Here is a 19,709-nt window from a genome sequence, read left to right on the forward strand (position 1 = left end):
CCAGAAAGTGCATTCTGAGATTAAGGTGAATCGTGCCCTCCAGAAAGCTACCTTGAAATCCTCACACGTGTGCAGCTAATCCTACTTGGAAAGGGGATCTTTACCAATATAAACAAGTTAAAATGAGGTCATTAAGGCTGACCCTAATGCAGTATGACTGGGTGTCCTTATGGAGGAGACAGATGAGCACAGCATGCCATGTTATTTGTAAAGGCAGACACTGGGTGGAGTCAAGGAACCTTAAGGATTCCCAGTGTTAGACATGAGCTGACAGCTATGAAATAGATTCACTCTCACTTTCTCCAGAAGGAACAAACTCCGCTAGTAGTTTTATTTTAGGTTTCTAGCTTGAGAACAATCTGCACTGTTCTATAAACTACCTGGTTTGTGGTATTCTGTTATAGCACCTTGTAATATCAACAGAGACTAATAAATTGCATGTAACTATACATTCATATAATGTAGTAATTAAGTGAACACTGAACAGTTATTTCAATAATAACTTTCTTTATATGCTACAAATTCCTAAAGTACTTCCTTCACAGGTGGCAGCCACTCTTACATGTTACTTAAATACGACACTCTTTAAAATCCTTTAGTAAGACCTTTTTCTAGACTTAGATGCTAAGGTCAAGAAATGTGCCCACTCTACAGAACCAAGGCTGACCAGGATGTACAGCATAGGCTACGTTCTTCTCATCTCCTCTGCTCACATGGTCCACATGACCACACTTCTGTGCTCACCCTCTTCCTACAGCCGAGGAGGGCACTTCTCCTGGTTGTACATTCCAGACCCAGGGAATTTTAGCTCAAAGTAAAGGCATTTCCACTTTCCTTCCAACACCACTGCCTTAACTGGGGCCGTCGTTACGCTTTCTTTTAAAGTACATCTCTCCCTCTCTACTTAACAACTGCCACACACAGGCTGTGACTTCAAACGAACACAACAACCGTTAGACAGCGCCACTCCTACCACACATATCAGCTTGGCAGGGGAATGAAACCATTTTGCTTAACGAAGAAAGACTGAACTCCAGGCAATATCTGCCAAGAATATAAAGTTCTTTACCACTTGATCAAGTAGTTAGAAATGCTGATTAGGTTCGTCAGTGTGCCTCAGATGGGCAATTATAATATTCAACCAAGAACTCATCACTCACCTGTGATGTGAAAATTATAGGAAAGTACCAAGATGTTAGGCCTACAAAGTGAGGAAACACAATCTAACTAATGAAGATGAGCAATAAAAATGAGGGCTGACGAAGTAAAGAAAATGAAGGTAAAACACTAATAAAAAATTCTAATAAGCAATCACAGCAAAAACAAGGTAAACAGAACAAACAAAACAAAAACAAAAAAGGTGAGTATGACAGGGGAAAAAAAGGCCAATCCTCACCAGCCTCAATTAATTGAGAACAATGAAGGCTAGACAGGACTATCTACAGGTTTTATTTTCCCCAACCCTTACTTGGGACTACACATATCAAACCCCACATAACAAGAACATACACGCTCCTTAAACAAATTAGCTATCACTCAACCTGAAAGTCAACAGTACTTTACTCTAAGTGAATCTTCCTCTTAAAGTTTATGAGACAATACTCCCAGGTAACAATACCAATGGAACCATTAGCTCCAAGTCCATGTCAGTTATAACACACAGTCACATATTACACTAACTTTAAATGAAACCCTAATTTTCATAAGTCTATTTATTAAAGCTATAGCATAACAACAAACTTCTAAGATTCACAAAGCCAATCACTTCCAGAAAATGAGAAATGTATGTTCCTACATACTTTTCTGCTCTCTAACGTCGGCCTAGACTGCAATTCCCTTACCTCACCTTCTGCACCTAAGTGGGACCTAGGCATTCTGGTAGTCTTTTGAAACCTCTACCTATAAACTTTTAGTTCAGGCCCCTTTGTATTTTATGGGGCATCTACGGACACCTGTGGGATCTCCTTTGTCACTTCTCTCACCATCTACAGTCCGTTTCTACACTGCCTTAACCTTATCCCAAATATGGGTAAGTGAACCCTGATCTGTATGTAGCTCCCCATAAACAGTGCTTCAACTGAACCTGCCTCTTAGTTATGAAATGTGTCATGACCTCTCAAAGGACATGGACATGCTGTACTAAAAACTTTTCACTTTAACTCACAGAATACAAACTAGAGATCAAAAGTAAGCCCATTATCACCAATGTGGCAATCATGTTTCCAAAGTGTTATCTCTGGACTTAACCATCAGAAATGGTCTTCTACTCTCAAATTATAATGCATTCAAATCTTCCCACTAAACTTGATAAAAACAGAAATGACCAACTTCTACCTCAGACCTAGGAAACCAATTTACCAAGAAACTGAACCTACCTACACACATGCCTAATAATTTCTACAATGATTCCAACACATGTATAAATGGGAAAATCCCTGTTCACTAAGAAACTCTCCTAATTTTCCAAGTACTTCCATATCCTTTATCAACCTAGTTAGTCTTACTCATGTATTGACCGTTTAATAAAATTTTTACTTCTCTACTTAGTCTTCCACCACTCTCTCCTATAGTTCTGTCTTTTTATAACAAGTTTCCAGATATTTATGTATACTCCTAATCAACACAAGCAATCCATGAGATAGCATTCTAATTTTACAGGTAGGAAAAGCAAATACAGACCAGGAAGGTTAAGGGGCTGTTCAAAGTGACCCTGAGCTTAAAACCAGTCTTTCTTGTACAGGCAGCTCTTTGATCCTAGTCTCGGACTGACTTACTCCCCGGTTTACATGTTGTTTCCCTCTTCAAACACCAATTTCCCTGACGGCAAGCATCAATCTTGATTTTTGACCTCAACATTTAATTACTCAATACATGTTTGTTCAATGAAAGAAATGAAAAACTTGCTTAAAATCTGGCACTATATAACTAGTTTAATTTCTTCACATTGTAGATATAGCTCTGAATACATCTGCTTGCTACATTTGGTCTGACCTGTACAGTTATGGCTCAATTTATGAGACAATACATTGCACTGTTATTTTAAACTACAAAAAAAGGAAAAAGAAAAAAAAAAAAAAGAAAGCAAAGACTATTCCAAAAACTCATTTTACATTGCTCTCTCTTAAACCTTAGGCTCCAAATTTTACAGTTAATTTTCACAAGAGAAGGCAAGGATAACAAAGTGGTTTTAAATTACTGCAATTCAAAAGTTAAAGTTGATTAATAATACATGATATGAAGAAATTGAGCACTGACTACCTGTAACCGATTCAGCAACTCACCTATGCTTACAGTTTGCCATGCTTTGTCTCTAGAAATATACTCCCACATCTGTCATTTCCTTGAAGCCCTGGGTAAACACTACAGTTAAGCTCTGAGCAATCAGTACAACAGCACTAAGTGCAATGTCTGCCATGCCTGAAGTTCATGGGCCTGGTATGTGAACGTGGGAAGCTACAGAAGTTTGTAGACTGTATACTACCTGTAATAAACCAGCCAAGCTGACCTCTTCCTGTTTTTTTCATATGAAAAAAAAAAAGATTTTTCTAAACTGAAAAACATAAAAATTAATGCTGCTTTAAGAAACTTACATTTTAATATTAGCTTTGTATAAAAATGTAGTTATTCCTTTAACACCACTTTGAGAAACAACTCATTAAGGGAAAATAAATCCACACAAAACATGATGTAGTGGAAAGTACAAAGGATCTGGGCATATAGTTCCAGTTACATTCCTAAATTACTGTGTGACTTGGGGCCAAGGGCTCCATTTTCTCATTTGTTTAAAGAACTATAAAGGGGGAAGGACTTCATTCATCTTTAAAATTGTCTACCAAATCCTTTTTTCTTTTCTTTTTTTTTTGAACCACTTTTTTCTGCTTCTAGTCAGTGGACAAACTGTTCTTCAAAGTCTAAATTTTAGAACAAGAAATGCATCTAAGTTCAATGGAATGATTTCGTTTCCAAAAGCAGACACAAAGAGTAAGCTAAGTTAACAATTAATCTGGTAAGTTTCCAGAAATTTTCTCCTCCTAACTTCTTCAGCAGGTGGTCTGATTTGACACATCTAGCGCTGGTAAGGAAAACTCTAAAACGGATCTGCTCAGCTGAAACTTCTCTTGAGTGTTTTCTGGGTTCCAGGGCGCAAACTCTGAGGGTGCTAGCAAACAGATGGTAGAAAGGGAGGCAGCCAGCTTTTCAACAATCCCCCTTTCAACTCAGTCACCTCAGTAAGATCAAGATAAGGCCTTCGCAAGGGAGAACTTCCCCACCCCCAGAAACGCCTGCAGCCAATGTAATGAATGCTTCCGTCAACAACACGCATTCCCCTTCCCACAGAACTGCTCGCTCCCGATCCGCCATCTGGGGTTGGGATGGGCCCACAGCACCAAACTCGGAACCGCTTTTGATCCCAAAGACCAAGAACTACTAGAAACTGCCGCTTCCCTACGTATGACTGCGGTGAATGCAGCACCCCCTCCTACCAATGCAAGGGAGAAAAAAAAAGAAAGAAAAACAGTGCAGCGGAGGGCAGAAACTAGGCCTAGTTTCTGCTGGAGAAATCAACCCCAAGTTCTTTGCAAAGGAGAGCAGGCGCATTTCCTGCCCTTGCTGTGATCCAAAGTGTCCGCGAACCTGCACTGCACTTCACCCTCTCCTGGAATCCTAAAGGGGGACCGAAAATCCAATTCGCTTCTTCCCCCATCCATACACTCCTAAAACCTCTAGCATTGTTAAGGATAATCCAGACCCAGAAGGAGGAAGTGAAGCAAGGGCCAGTGCCGGGATCCTGTTCTGAGATTAAGCTGCACGAAGAAAAAAATCCCCGTGTGGTCTAGAGTAAAGTTTGAACCTGCAGCAAGGGCACAGCCCCGGCCTGGCCGACCTGGCCTTCCGGGCAGGCCTACCGAGGTGACACTCCCCTGTTCTCCAGCAGCCGGGGGAGGCGGCTCCCGGCCGGCCGGCCTGCACCCGGGCCGGGGAGGCTGGAGGCCTGGCCCGCAGCGGCACCCCAGCCGCGTCGCGCCCGCTCCCGTCTCCCTCCCGCTCTCGAGAGCCCGGCCCGACCCCGGCCCGGGGCCGTGGGGGCGGCGACAGGGGTCTGGGCCACTGACCACACATTTCTTGCCGAGGAAGGAGAAGAGCGACTCGTTCTCCTGCGGGGTGAGCAGCAGGGAGCCCACATTGGTGACCCTCCGCGGGGGCTGCTGGCCCGAGCTCATGGTGTCGCCGGTGGGGCGCGGCGTCCGGGGCCGTGTCTGGTGGCGGCGGGCGAGCTCTCGGCCCCGCTCTGGGTGACAGGGGCGCGGGCCGGCAGTCACAGGCGCAGCATCCCGCCGCTCCTCGGGCGCGCGGAGGCCGAGGGAAGGCGCGGGCGGCGGGCGCCCTCGAGCCGCGCGCCGACAGGGAAGCTCCCGGCTCCCGCCCCGCTGGGCTCGGGCCGGATGCTCGTCGGGCTCGCACTCCGGCGGCTGCGCTAAACTCGCAACTCCCCGAGTCCTCCGGCGGCGGCGGCGGCGGCGGCGGCGGCCGCACAATCCAACATGGCAGCGGGGGCGGGCGAGACCACGGAACGCGCGGCGCGGGGGAGCGCGCCGGAAACGCGGCGCGGCCGGACACCCCTCGCTTGCCGCGCGCCGGGGCGTGTCCGCCCCAGGCCACGCCCCCTTCCGGGAGCGGCGCGGCTCCGACGCCTCTTGGGGGGCGCGCGCGTGCGCAGACGCAGAGCGAGGCCGCCGCGCACCTCTCGGCCGAGCGTTCGGGCCGCCTGGCCGTGGTTTGACCGGCACCGCCGTGGGATCTCGCGGGACGGGCGTGTGTGGCGTCGACGCTCACGTTCTCCGAAACTGTCTTGAGAATTGGAATCTGCCCCTCTCGGTCCTTCGCTGTCTGGATTTCGAAAGGCCCCGTTTTCTTCGTACTTTTGTGACAAACGGCCAGGTCCCTGGTAGCTCTTAAGACATTGCTAACCCGTTACCAATAAACTGAAAACAAAGTTTTAAAGCTACCCATGATAAAACTGGGTGATGAGGAACAATTCTACAGCGGAAGATGAAACCATGTACGTCAAGAGTCCTCAAATAACGTGTGGGTGTTTCAAATTAAACAAGTCTTAATTTTAAGGGGAAAATTAATTTTTAAAAGTGCCAAGACGGGTCAGGTGCGGTGGTGCAGCACACCTGTAATCCCAGCACTTGGGGTGGCAGAGGCAGGTGGATCACTGAGTTCCAGGCCAGTCATGGGAGCCTGGGACAGTCAAGGCTACACAGAAAAATTCTGACACACAAAAAGGAAAAAAAATAAAGAAAAGAAAAAGGCAAGACTCTATAACATAGTTAGGTTTTAGAAGGCCACCAGTTGAGTTGCAAGGCACGTTTGAATCACAAAGCTAACAAAACTGAGAAGTAGGTAATTTTATATTTTATTAAAAATGCATCTCTTATTAACTGAAAACATGGTGACATCCGAGATCTCAGAAGTTCTTGAGAAATGATGCAAACATGTGAACTTTAGTAGTCAAAACCTAGGCTGCAGTTGGTTCAAGGTTAAAGTTTCTGTTAGAGCATTTAAATGAGTTGGGGAATTGCTTTTCTGTCTCAGGTTCATCTGAAATGAAACCACCTTCTCATGAGGGTAGTCTAGTGGAAGCTGGGACAGTTAGACCTACTTTAAAAATGTCAAGAAAACCATGTGAGGTACCGAACGCAGTGGTTACTCAGTCCTGCCTGTCATTTTACTGTGTTTGCTTGTGATCTGTTACACATTTCCTTGTCTAAAGGATCAAGTATTAAAGTATGCATTTTTACATTCATTTTATCTAAGCCTGGTTCTTCAAAAACTCGAAGCCTTAAACAATTCTCAAATCTGTGTCAGTGAGTTTGGAGCATTTTCTCCTCTTTAATGATCAGGCTACATATTTTGCCAAACAGGTTGTTTTATCCCATTATGCTAAAATAGCAAAACTTTTACTACTATAGTTCTACACAGGCCTGTTAATTATTAAAATCCAAGAAGCTAAGTAGAACCTAGACCAGTGTGTGCCTGCTCAGTGTGTTCAAGGACCTGGATTCGATCTCTTCAAAACCAAACAAAAAAGCTAGAAAAAGCAATTTAAAAAAGAAAATGAGAATGTGTGTAGAGGGTAGCATGGGAAGGGCTGGAAAGAGAATACCTGGGTGGGGCTGGTGAGAGGGGAAAGTGATGTCATTCTATTTTCATTTTAAAATGCACACAAAATTAGAACAATTCTGAACTAAAAATATCAGCTCTCATAGACAACTGCTCCAAAAGCAGATGTGATAGAAAGGTGTGGAAACAAACAAACAAACAAACAAACAAAAAAAAAAACCAAAAAACTATGGGATAGTAAGTGAATGGCAGTCGGTAGGTTTCCCAGAGCCTGTTATGAGAGACTTTTTGAATTCCAGTCATTTCACACTGTGTTTCTTGTTTGAATTGTCCACTTTTTTCCTTCTCAAGAAATTTTTAGGTCTTACTTAAATGCAGCTTTCATTCTTTAAACTTGTTTTCTTTAAACGTAAAGATTAAAAATTATGATTATCATAATGCCTTTTTCTCAATCACAAACTATTTCTTTATGTCTTCCACAAATTTTTAAATATAGTACTTTGTTCACAAAATTAAAACTTCAGTTAAAACTTTTTCCCCCCTCAGGACTTTGCCCAATACCTTGATAGTCAGCCATAAAGCATGAAATTTTGAGCATGAACATTTAATGGGGAACAAGACTCCCTACTCATTTGAACATGAACAAAATATTGGGGACGTTCCTCTTTACAGTAAACAAAGGATACTATTTTCTGCATTCATCCCAAGATCAAGAAGTAGTATCAATATTTGTTTCAAAAAGCCTCGCCAGTCCTCTGACTTTTATACCTGATAGCACAACTTCTCTTGCAGAGCACAAGACAGCATTCACTGTTTCTTTGGCAAGCCATTTCTTATCTCAAATTCTTTTTGCCCAGTTTGAGAGATTGGATTTGGAAGAGAAAATAAGCTTTCGATTCTCCTTCAACTGAGTGTTTTGAAGTTTGTTAGCAAGGCTAAAAAGAGTAGGGGGTTTTAATCTTCACATAAAATACATCTATATTAAAATGTATAGAAATAGAACAAATACAAAAGTAACTCTTGCATTTAACGTCTTTCATGTGGTTTTCCTTCCGTAAACTAAAAATTTTCCTAGTACTCTATTTTCTGCTGCTTTCTTTGCTATGATCCTTTAAAGATGAACCCTTCATTTTGACAGAAAACCTTGTACTAACATTTATGGAAGTCAGGGAATATTTTCAAATGTCTCCCATGCTACTATAACTACACTGCACATTTTTCTTCTGTTCTTCAGTTATCTATTTTTTTTCCCTTTATAATAGTCTTTGTGCATGTACTGTTCAAAGTCCTCTGAAACACACTACCACCCTGGTTAATGCTAATAATTTAAAATGTAGTGACACCCTTCTCTGTGGGAGAATGTGATAATAGTAGCACACAGGGATCTATGGTTTTCAGCCATTGTAGCCATAATTGCTGGTACTGACGTGTTGCCTAACCAGGGGAGAGCTGATTTAGAGACAAAACAGCGGATCTGGCTGCTGTGGAGACGATGAATACTACTTTCATTGCAGCCTCCAAGTGTCATGGTGTAACACTGTAAAATATCTGTGCACATTTTTATGTAAGCATTGTATAAGTGGGGAAGTGAGACTTTGTACTGGTACACATTTTTTTCAAGTTAAATGTGGAATGTTTCATTTGTTATCAAAAATAAAGCTAACAAACTTTCCTGTTCAAATTCATTTTAAGTGCAGGTCACTTTATGGATTGTTTTTAAAGAATGGATAATTTATCTGCAACCCATTCACCTTCCTCCTTGATTTTTTTGGGAAATTGAATTCTTACTCAGTGTTAGAGAAGTACCTGTGATAGCTATTGCAGCTATATGGCCTAGTCCCCAGATACCTAATACATACTTGTACTCAAGTGATTTGAAGTGCTAAGAATGCTGTAGCTCCCAGCTTAGCTCTGTTCCAGCTGCTGGTCTTTATCTTTAATGAATATTCAGTAGCTCTTACTTTGGTTACTGCAAATGAGAGAGGGGAGACCTTAGTTCTTTATTATAATGTGGTCAAGGTCAATTTATAGGTGAGTTAGCAAATGGGTTCCTAGATAATTTGAAGATGCCAATGTCTTCATAACTTCACTGATGGATAGCTTTATGGTAAAAGATATACTTTCATCTACATATAAAAGAAAAAGTTAATTTGCATTTTAAAAATTTTATCATTTCTTTGAGACTTTCATACAATGTGTTTTAATTGATATCTAACCCCCCCCAACTCTTCTGAGATCTGCCTCCCTTCCTTACCACTCAACTTTGTGTCCTTTTAAAAATTATTATTTTTAAACCCAGAAAGACCAAATTTTGCTGCCCAAATATTCTTGGCTTTCCACTGGTGCATAGCCAACTTACCAGGGGCTACATTCTTAAAAGAAATTCTCCTCCCAGCAGCTAGTAGTTAGCAGTCGCTCAATGGTTAGAGCTGGAATTTCATGCCTAACACTCACCTCCATGCTGGGATTTGGCAAGGCTTAAGTTTGCACAGATTTCATACATGCCATTTCAACTGCTGTGAATTCATATGTGCAGATGCCCTGCTGTCCAAAGCATAGTTTGTTTTTTTTTACAGTCATCTACCATCTCTAACTCTTTCACTTTTTTTTAATCCTCTCTATCAAGGGATAACTAAGCACTGGGAGGAGGGAATGCCTGAAGGCTGAGCGTTCTGTAGACTCTTTATTTCCTGCGCTTTGACAAGTTGTAGGTCTCTGTGTTAATCACCATCTAATGGAAATAGAAGCTTCTCAGATCAGGGTTGACAGATAAAGTCTCTACAGATGTAAAGATAAGTCAGTAGAAGTTATTCAATCCTACAACTATTTAGCAAAATTACAATAGTAGATTTATCCCTAGTGCTGTGGCCTGTGTAGCTATAGGCCCTTGGCCTGGTGAAGGTGCCACGTATGGAATTCAACTCATGGAGTGGGCCTTAAATCCAACCACAAATTGGTTGGTTACACCCGTGATTTGGTGCCACTATTATCCTAACTAATGAGAAGGTCTTGCCAGGCCAGTCACTGTCGCTCACAAGATTCATGCCTGGATATGGTTGATGATTATTTTTCTGCTGTAGTAACATCCATAGAACTATAAAAGCTAGCCAGTAGTGATGAATCAGGTGGGTACCAACTTGATCTCTCCATGTTCTGTGGCTCAAGTATGTGGTGTCTTCAGCAATGGGCTCTTAACTGTCAAGTTTTGAAGAGTAACAAAGAGGAATGGCAATATCCTATGATTTGGGGAGGGTGTGTCTATGGGCTCACACTGGCCAGCAAAAAAGTGACTGGTTTCTGGCACTTTCTATTTGTTAACCTCTAGGGTCTAGTAGGGGCATTGCCATTACAGGGTGTGGTAAGCATGGCCCCCATAGGCTCGTATATTTGGATGCTTCGTCATCAGGGAGTAGTCTCTGAGAAGAATTAGGAGATGTGACCTCGTTGGAGAAGGGGTGGCCTCATTAGAGGAAGTGCGTCACTGAGGGTAGGCGTTGAGGTTTCAAAAGCCCAAGCTCGGCCCAGTGCTGCTGCTTCGTGCTGCCTGCAGATACAGATGTAGAACTCTGAGCGACTTCTCCAGCAACACGTGTGCCTACACGCTGCCGCACTCCCTGCCGTGATGACAATGAACTAACCTCTGAAACTGCTTTCTTTCAGAAGAGTTGCCTTGGTCATGTTGCTTCTTCACAGCAATAGAACACTAAGATCACACCGTTTGCAGTAGTCAAACACATAAAAAACTTGGAATAAATCTAACAAAGGAAGTGAGACCTGTACAGCAAAAATTTTAGGACACTGAAAAAAATACTGAGGATACTAGAAAACGAAAAGACATCACATTCTCATGGATTGACAGGATAAATATTATGAAAATGGCCATTCTACCAAAAGCAATCTACAGATTCAACACTATCCCCACCAAAATTCCAATGCAGTTCTTTGCAGATATTAAAGAAATATACTTAAAATGTATATGGAAATACAAAAGACTTGGGATAATCAAGACATTTCTAAACAACAGTGCAACTGCTGGAGGTACCACCCTCTTTTTCAAATATTACAAGTAATACTACAGAGCTATAGCAATAAACACAGCATGGTTGTAGTACAAAAACAGACTCATTGGTCAATGGGATAGAACTGAAGACCTAAATATACACCCACACTCCTCTAGTCACCTGATTTTTGACAAAGAAGCCAACACACACACACACACACACACACTGGACAAAAGACAACATCTTTAACAAATTGTGCTGCTCAAATTCAGTAGGCTAAATATAGACTAGTGAAACATGATGTGTTGCTCTCTGTACAAAACTCAACTCCAGTGGGTCAAAAACCTCAACATAAAACTTTATATTGTAGCTAATAAAGGAACTCTGATAAATACACTTGGACTCACTGGCATAAGAAAGTATTTTCTGCATGGAAACCCAATATCATAGGCATTCAAATCAATAATAAATGACCTCATAAAACTAAAAGCTTTCTGTATACAAAGGACACCATCACTCAAGTAAAGAGACAACCTACAAAAGGGGGAATATTTTTATTTTACCAGCTATACATCTTACAGAGGATTAGTATCTGGAATATATACAGAAATAAATAAACAAAAAGCAATTTATAAAATAAAGCACAGAAGTAGAGTGTTCTCAAAAAATGAAATACAAATGACTGAAAAACATTTTTTAAATAATTTATTTATTTTTATATACATTGGTGTTTTGACTGCATGTATGTATGTCTCAGGGTGTCAGAGCCCCTTATACCCCTGTAACTGAAGTTACAGACAGTTGTGACCTGCCATGTGGGTGCTGGGAATTGAACCTAGGTCCTCTGGAAGAGCAGCTAGTGCTCTTAACCACTAAGTCATCTTTCCAGACCCTGGGAAACAGTGTTGTTTTTTGTTGCTGTTGTTTTTAATGGTCAACATCCTTATCTATCGGGGCAAATTAAAACTACTTTCAGATTTCATCTCATCCTGCTCAGAATGGCTAAGAAAAACAAAACAAAACAATAAAGACCAATGTAGCGAAAGGGAAGTGCTTACTGATTGCTGGTGGGAGTGTAAACTGTGCAGCCTCTTGAAACCAATTCAGAGGTTCCTCTAAACACTAAAACTAAACATACCACAAGATCCAGCTATACCACTCACAGGCATCCATACCTGCTCCTTCATGTTCAAAGTTTCTCTATTCACAATATCCAGGAAATGGAAACAGCCTAGATATCTATCAACTGATGAATTGATAATAAAAATGTGTACATTTACACAATGAGATATGACTCAGCTATTAAGAATGAAATTATCAAATATGCAGGCAAATACATGACACTGGAAACAAGCATTCTGAGTCAACCCAGACCCTGAAAGACAAACATCACATGTTTTCTTCTTGTGTGGATGTTAATGTTGAATCTTCACTTCAGAAACTGTGTATTTCATATAAAATACCAATAGAGGCCAGGAAACCACCACAGGGAAGGGAATTCAGAGAGAAGAGATGGAACACTCTTGTATGAAGGATTAAAAGATAATAATAAAATAGGAAGTGTTACTATTGAGGTAGTGAATCTGAGGGCAGGGTAGGAGAGAGAGTATGTTTATAGGGATGGATAAAATACACTAATGACCTTTGAAAAAGTCAATTTCTATTTTTATAAAAAATAATAATGAGATTTTACATTTTTCTACAAAGCTATAGTAATGACACAAAACAAAGCCCTTGTTTCTTTTCTAATTCCTGGCTATGGTTGCTAGAAACATCTGCTTTGAGCTTCATGATGCTTCTAGTATTTATTGATGCATTTCTTAGTAGTATTTCCACATGATGTGTATTGATTAATCAATGTAAAGAATTATCTATGAGTTTACTTTAAAAGTGGTGAGGGTTTAACCTTATATACACTACCATTTCACCACTTATTCTCTTCCAATAGAATTTTGGTAGAATTGATGTTTAAGCATCATCATGCAGAATAATGTTATTCTTAAAAAGTCAATCCTTGCAGTGATTACATTCCGATTACATTTTTTGTTCCCTCCCAATCATAACTTCAAATTTTCTTTTCCATGTCTATTATTATTATTAAAAAGCTGTATAAGTTCATTTCCAAATCATTTCTCAATATGAGTAGCTGGACTCCATTTTTTCCTCCATCATCCCATACGAATCTTAACTGTGGTTGCATGGCTGCTGTTCATAGTCTTAATTATCGTCTGGAATTCCTTCACTTCCTTTCTGCGGCAGATGCTGTTTCTTGGGTCTTATCTGAGTTGTTTTTCTTCCTAGTGTCACCTTAGAAAGATTATGAGGCTCCCAGATCCATCACTTTCTCCTGTCATCAGCAGATGAACAATATTGTTTGTAATATTGTCCTGCTTCAGTGTCCAAAGCAACAGGGCCAATGACCATGGACAGCAAACTCCAAAACCATGAGCCAAAATAAACCTTTTTGGGTATTTTGTTACAGTGACAGAAATTTATGACCATATTTATATGTGACTTACCTACTAAGGTTTTTAGTATTGCCATGGAATTCTGAAATTTGATAATATACCCATACCGACATCTTTTGCATTAAAAATTTTAAGCATTACATAGGTCTTTTTAATCTAGAAACCCACATGACTTCGAACTAAAAAAAAAAAAATGTTATTTTTAAAATGTTTTTCCGCTTGGATTTTCTTTTCTCTTGTCTATCTGAGATACCTGGTGGTCAAACTTCATCCACCCTTTTTTTGCAGCTAGAAACTATAGCTAAATTTCACTGTTCTAATGAGGTCTCAACTGTTGTCATGTTTGGGCTTGGACATTATAAATCTTCCACTAATATTAGGAGTTGGAAATGGGAATCCCAAAAAATTTTTAAAATGAGTAAATTGACAAAATAAAACAAAAAAAAAACATGGCCTGTGGGAAGACAAATGAGTAGTTTTGAAATAGGATTGTCCCAGAACAATTAGTATCACCTAAGAACTTGCTAGAAATTAAAATTCACATGCCCTGATTGGACTTGGTCAGTACCTCCCATGCAAGGTCCACTCATCTATACGTAACAGGGCTCCTGGAGATTTTGATGGTGTCCTACAACCTCTGGGGCTTGGATCTCCCACCCCTCCCCAAGCAGGTAAAGCAGATAGCTGTATACTCACCATATCTGAATCTCATTACTTTTGTGGATGGGTCTTCATGATAAGTAACTGGGATTCTTGTCTAGTTTAAGGCTTAGATAAGGTGGAATCTATCTTTACTCAGATCTGGGAAAAGCAGCTGCTAAAGTAAGTTCAGAAAATAACTAGCCCCACAACTTGATAAAGTGCCCAGACTGGTGTATGATTCTATTTTATAATTTGTGAAATGAATGAATTATTGTTCATTAAGATCGTTTTCAGCTGAAAATTCTTCCAACTCCATGGTTTTTGGCTTTAGAAAATAACGAACGTTTTGAAATATGATGCATAAGAGCAATGCATGAGAGAATGTAAATAATGTAAATACATTTCTCATTATTACTGTAAGCCCCCGAAAGCATGCACACTTCTCATTATTACTGTAAGCCCCCGAAAGCATGCAAGTGGCCAAGCCTGACACCTGAGGTCCTCCAACTGTCAGGCTCCACCCTACAGAGTAAAAACCGCAAGATCAGGCTGAAAAATCACACCAATCCCTGAGCTCCTCCCAAGATCAGGCCACAACATCCCACCAATCTCTGAGCAGGATGCAAAATCCACCAATCCCTGAGCTCCCCACAAGATCAGCTCACAAAATCCCACAAAGTCCCTGAGCACCTACCCTAAATCAGACCTCAACATCCTACGGGTCTCTGAGCTCCCCCCAAATCAGGCCACAACATCCCACCCATCCCAGGCTACCCTGGAAAGCTCTGCGCCCAAGAAACCCTGTATAAAACCTTCCTCCCTTTCAATTCTTGCTGCTTCTCTCTCAAGCAGAGGCCAACACTCTACTGTGTTTTTTCCCCCAAGAAATCTCTTGTGTGAGGTTAGTTCTGTCTTGTGACTGTGAAATTGCCTCCTGACTGCCAGGGAACCTCTTCCCTCAGAACGACAACACAATTAGAAATACTTTTTTGGCAGTATAAAACTAATACATAAACCCTACTTTAAGCCTCACTCTATGGTGCATGGAGTAGTGAAAATTAGTCTACCAAATTTAAATGCCTTCCATTTAATTACTTCAGTGCAGGAATGAGTGGGTATTTAGTGACTAAGATTTCATGGAACTCCTGATTTAGTGTGTCATGTACGTTTGGTGTTATGTTCTGTGCAGACCTGTGCTCTAACTGCAAGAGAGCCTGGATTTAAATCTCAACATTAGGGATCTGCAGTTTTCCAAGTCAGAAGTTCCCTAGAGAAAGGAAAGATATTCAAAAGGGACTCCACAGCTACTTTAATTGCGAACAGATGGAGTTTCAAGATGAATGACTTAGTAGGCTCTGTCTTCGGCAGAGAAAGTGGTGAGATAGAGTACTGAACACAAGATATGTGATTTCCAAATGATATGTGCCTACCTGATGACATTTTGTATGTCATCATACGTATAATGTATGTATATTTGTACATGTATATTACATACACACCATTACATAATTACGAAACCAGTGAAGATGAGTCAATCCCTCATGGCCAGAATTTAACATTCATTATTTTTTGTGGTTGTTTTAATATGTAAAAAAAAAAATGTCCAGCATTAACATGAGTTAGCTGGAGTCAATAATCATGTGAGAGTAGTTTCTTTATTCTTGTTCAAGACTCATTTGACTCAGTATCTTTGTTTAGAAACAATGCTTTAGAGTGGGCAGAGACCTTAGCAATTACGCAGCCCAGACTCCTCATTTACCTGTGCCTAAAAATGGGAAAGACAGAAAAGTGGGTAGGAATGTGTCGATATATTTGGGTTGTTACATAACGACAGCTGTTGATTACATATGTTTAAAATCTTTCATTAAAAGCATAAAAACAGAAACAAATGTGGACAGTATAACCGGACCTGGGATGAGAACTGGCTCTGCAGTGGCCCCATTACTACACTTCATGGCACTTGACTTTGTTCTTTAGTACCATGGAGATAAATGTATCTCACGAGATTGTTGCAGGATATAAAGTTGCAAAGAAATAGTAACAGAACCTGCTACAAGCCTGGATGGAACTCATCAACCAAAATCTAAGAGTCTGCACACATAAAACATATTGTACCATTCAGCCATAAAGATTTGTACTCTGAAGGCCCAACAGAGAGCAGAACAAGTTTGAAGATTCCAAACAAGAGAGAGAGGAGAGAAAATTCATTTTCTTCTATTCTATCTGCGGTTCGTCTTTTGATAACTCCAGATTTCTGTCAGTAGTCACAAATTTGAAATACTAGGATTAGATCTCTTAAACCTAGATTACCAAGAATAACTGATTTGTTGTTGCTTCCTTTCTCTTTGTTCTTTGGGAGAATTTGAAAAGGAATCAAATTTAATCCTTAGATTAAATTTCTTAGAGCAGTGCTTCTCAACCTTTCTAGTGCTGCGACCCTTTAATTCAGTTCCTCATGTTGTGGTGACCTCCAACCATAAGATGCTCAGGGTTGCTACTTCATAATTCTAATTTTGCTACTGTTAGGAACTGTCATGTAAATATCTATATTTTCAGATGGTCTTAGGCAGCCTGTATGAAAGGGTTGTTTGACCAGGAAAAGGGGTTACGACCCACAGGTTGAGAACCACTTAGAGGCAGGCTCTAAGACAGGTACTCAGGCACACACGGTTATTGAGTACATGTTCTTCGGAAAATACAAGGAAGGGGATGAAGGACGATGGAGAGTGAAGGGAAAATCAACACAAATGATGCGGTCTTGGCTAAATTCTTTTAGCTCTGGGATGAATCACAGCAGAAAGATTATCTTGTGTCAAGAAGGTTAGGAGGAGGAGGAGCAGCTTTGGGTGGTGGCTCCCATTAGTCAAGAGGGCTGTAATAGCCCTGTCATAAGCAGGAAGCACTCAGCTTTGCCAAACAGTTTACAAACCAGGCAAGGTGATCAAGCCGGCACTGTGGTTTCTCTGAAATGTTGGTTTCTAAGTCTCTGTTTTATTTGCATCCAAAAATGTGCCACATTATCATTTTAAAATGTTTTTTAAAAATTTATTTATTTTTATTAATTACCGTTTTAAAATCTTATGGGAACAGAATATATGCTCAGCGATGCCAGGCAACGTGTGGACTCTGGCAATAAGCATGGTGCTAGGAGGGGGTGTATTTTGTTAGTTCCCACAAAAACTGAATAGTAGAGTGACATCCGGAAGCCCGGGGTGATGAGAAGGGGTTCAGTCAGCTGGGGCTCAGCAATGCAAAGACGGCAATATACACAAGTGCTTAAGGAAAAGAACACTTGAGCAGACACTGTCCTGTCACTAAATCAAACCTGAGTTTTCTCAGCTCCATAGTTACGGGAGCCTGATGTCGCTGGCTATGAGTGATTAGTAAACTATTGTCTGTTGTGAAGTCCCTGGAGCACTGGGGGTCTTCCGTTCAGCTGAGGTTTTCATCCTTGCCTTCAGCCCTAGCTCTCTAATGTCAGAAGCTCTGAAAGAGGAACTTAGAAACTGCTTTTGCTAAGAGAGCATGGGCTGTGTGTTATTTTATATCTGTGGTTTCCTTTACTTGGGCTGAAACACAGAGATACTTTGTTGTCCTTAACCTTTCCTTTTGAGTCACCTGGGGATCCCCAAACACAACTTTGAACAACAGACCACCTTTTAAATGAGAGTAATTATTTACAAAGGTGAGGCTGTACCAGGGGGCCATCTTGAAGCAGCCAGGCTAATACCTCAGGGGCATGATGCTGATAGGGGCTGGTGGACCACCTGTAGAACCAGAAATGAGACAAGATCAGCCAGACCACGCCTTGACCAGGATTGTTCAATCATATATCACAACCCACAATTCTTTGTCTTCTTAACATACTTGTTTTTTGTTTCTCCCCAAAGTGGCTGCTTTTTTTTTTTTTTCTTTTCATCATTATGTGTCTCTTTAGATTGGCATTTTGGGGACAAGTAGACTAGACTGCCTTTGGAGACACTTCTGGAGCCCAAGCTTTTGTACTAAAAAACCTAAAAAACTCCAGTTACAACTTGGACTCCAGAAAACTGGACAAAAAAAAAAAAAAAAAAAAAAAAAAAAAAAAAAAAAAGAAAGAAAGAAAGAAAGAAAGAAAGAGAAAGTCATTTGAAGTAAAAGTGATCAGGTTGCAAACAGAAAATCACAGACCATTTTATGTAGTATAAAATAATGAATTTAATCCAGAACTTTGTTTTCACAGAAGATAGGAAGGAGGCCAAGTAGAGACCATCCATGTAGAAACTCAGAGATCAGCAACAGGAGAAAGCCACACAGTGTAGAAGCCTGACTTGCTGAGTAGGAAGTAGATCATTCATGGCCTATACAGTGGACTCATGCAGGAGTAAGTGCATTCAGGCAAGAAAGGACAATACGTTTCCTGGCTTCTTTCTTTCTCTCGTCCTCCAATATCCTGATAGAGCCTCACCTGGGCTTGACCCAACTGCCTTACTTACGAGCCTGGAAAAGTGCTCTGTAGGCACCAGGCCCTCTACAGTGCACATCAGAGCAGAGGAAGGTGGGAAACTATTTCACCAGGATAAAGTCCAGGACAGGTGCAATAAAAATTGCTAAAACAACAGAAGGCTGCAGTTTGGTCCTCTGACTTCCCAGCATCTAAATGTCATTCAGAGAAAGCAGCATGTGTCCTGACTCTCAGTTCATTTCCTTATGGCTCCTTAGGGTTTCTGTTCGACTAGCTTTGTAAAGATTTATTTATTTACGTATTTTATGGATATGAGCATTCTGTCTTCATGCACACTAGAAGACAGAATCAGATCCCATTGTATATGGTTGTGAGCCACCATGTGGTTGTTGTGATTTGAACATCTGACCTCTGGAAGATCAGTCGAGTGCTTTTAACTACGGAGCCATCTCTCCAACCCTCAACTAGCTTTTAAAACCATTTGTTGATAACAAGATTTCATATGTGATGTTCCTTGCGCATTTCTTGTAGCGCAGACTTACAGCTCTAGCTACGTTTATATGTTGACTTTACTCTTGAGCCACAAAATACTGAAGGGGGGTGTAGACCCAACCCTTACTGGGCCAATCAAATTTGTCTCCCTATACCTGAGAATCACATGCGCTATGTCTGTTATGTTGCCAGATTCTAATTGCAGTAGGTTAAGATAGTAGTTTTACCTCCTAAAGGACAACAGAATAAACTTACAGAAAGGGGCAGAGAGGGAAGGGGATTTGCATAGGAGCAGCCTATGGTCCCCAAAGCTGTACCGTTACAGGTTCCAGTTCTTCAGAAAGCCCCGTTTCACTTTCTGTTCCCGATTATGAGAAAAACTATGTAAATACTGCACAGCCCACGCCCCCCCCCCCCCGTTTTAGTCATTCCCAGAGGCTTTGTATTACAGACAAGTGAAAGGATCCTTAGCAAGATATTGTTTCACAAACACTTTCAAAGTTAAACTATGGGTCCATGAAATGGCTCAGTGGA

The 19,709-nt window shown here is 40.9% G+C and overlaps 1 protein-coding gene across 1 annotated transcript in view; it reads right to left on the reverse strand.

Moving 5' to 3' along the window:
• The window catches only part of Wasl (WASP like actin nucleation promoting factor), a 49,891-nt gene extending 44,584 nt beyond the window's left edge, over nucleotides 1–5,307 (reverse strand). Inside the window, exon 1 of the mRNA XM_055608128.1 lies at nucleotides 5,115–5,307. Within this exon, the coding sequence (XP_055464103.1) occupies nucleotides 5,115–5,222 (108 nt within the window). The 5' untranslated portion in view covers nucleotides 5,223–5,307. The remainder of the gene's footprint in view (nucleotides 1–5,114) is intronic.
• Nucleotides 5,308–19,709: the final 14,402 nt, after the last annotated feature.

Source organism: Psammomys obesus, unplaced genomic scaffold (assembly GCF_907164565.1).
Source record: "Psammomys obesus unplaced genomic scaffold, mPsaObe1.curated_primary_1811, whole genome shotgun sequence".
NCBI lineage: Eukaryota > Metazoa > Chordata > Mammalia > Rodentia > Muridae > Psammomys > Psammomys obesus.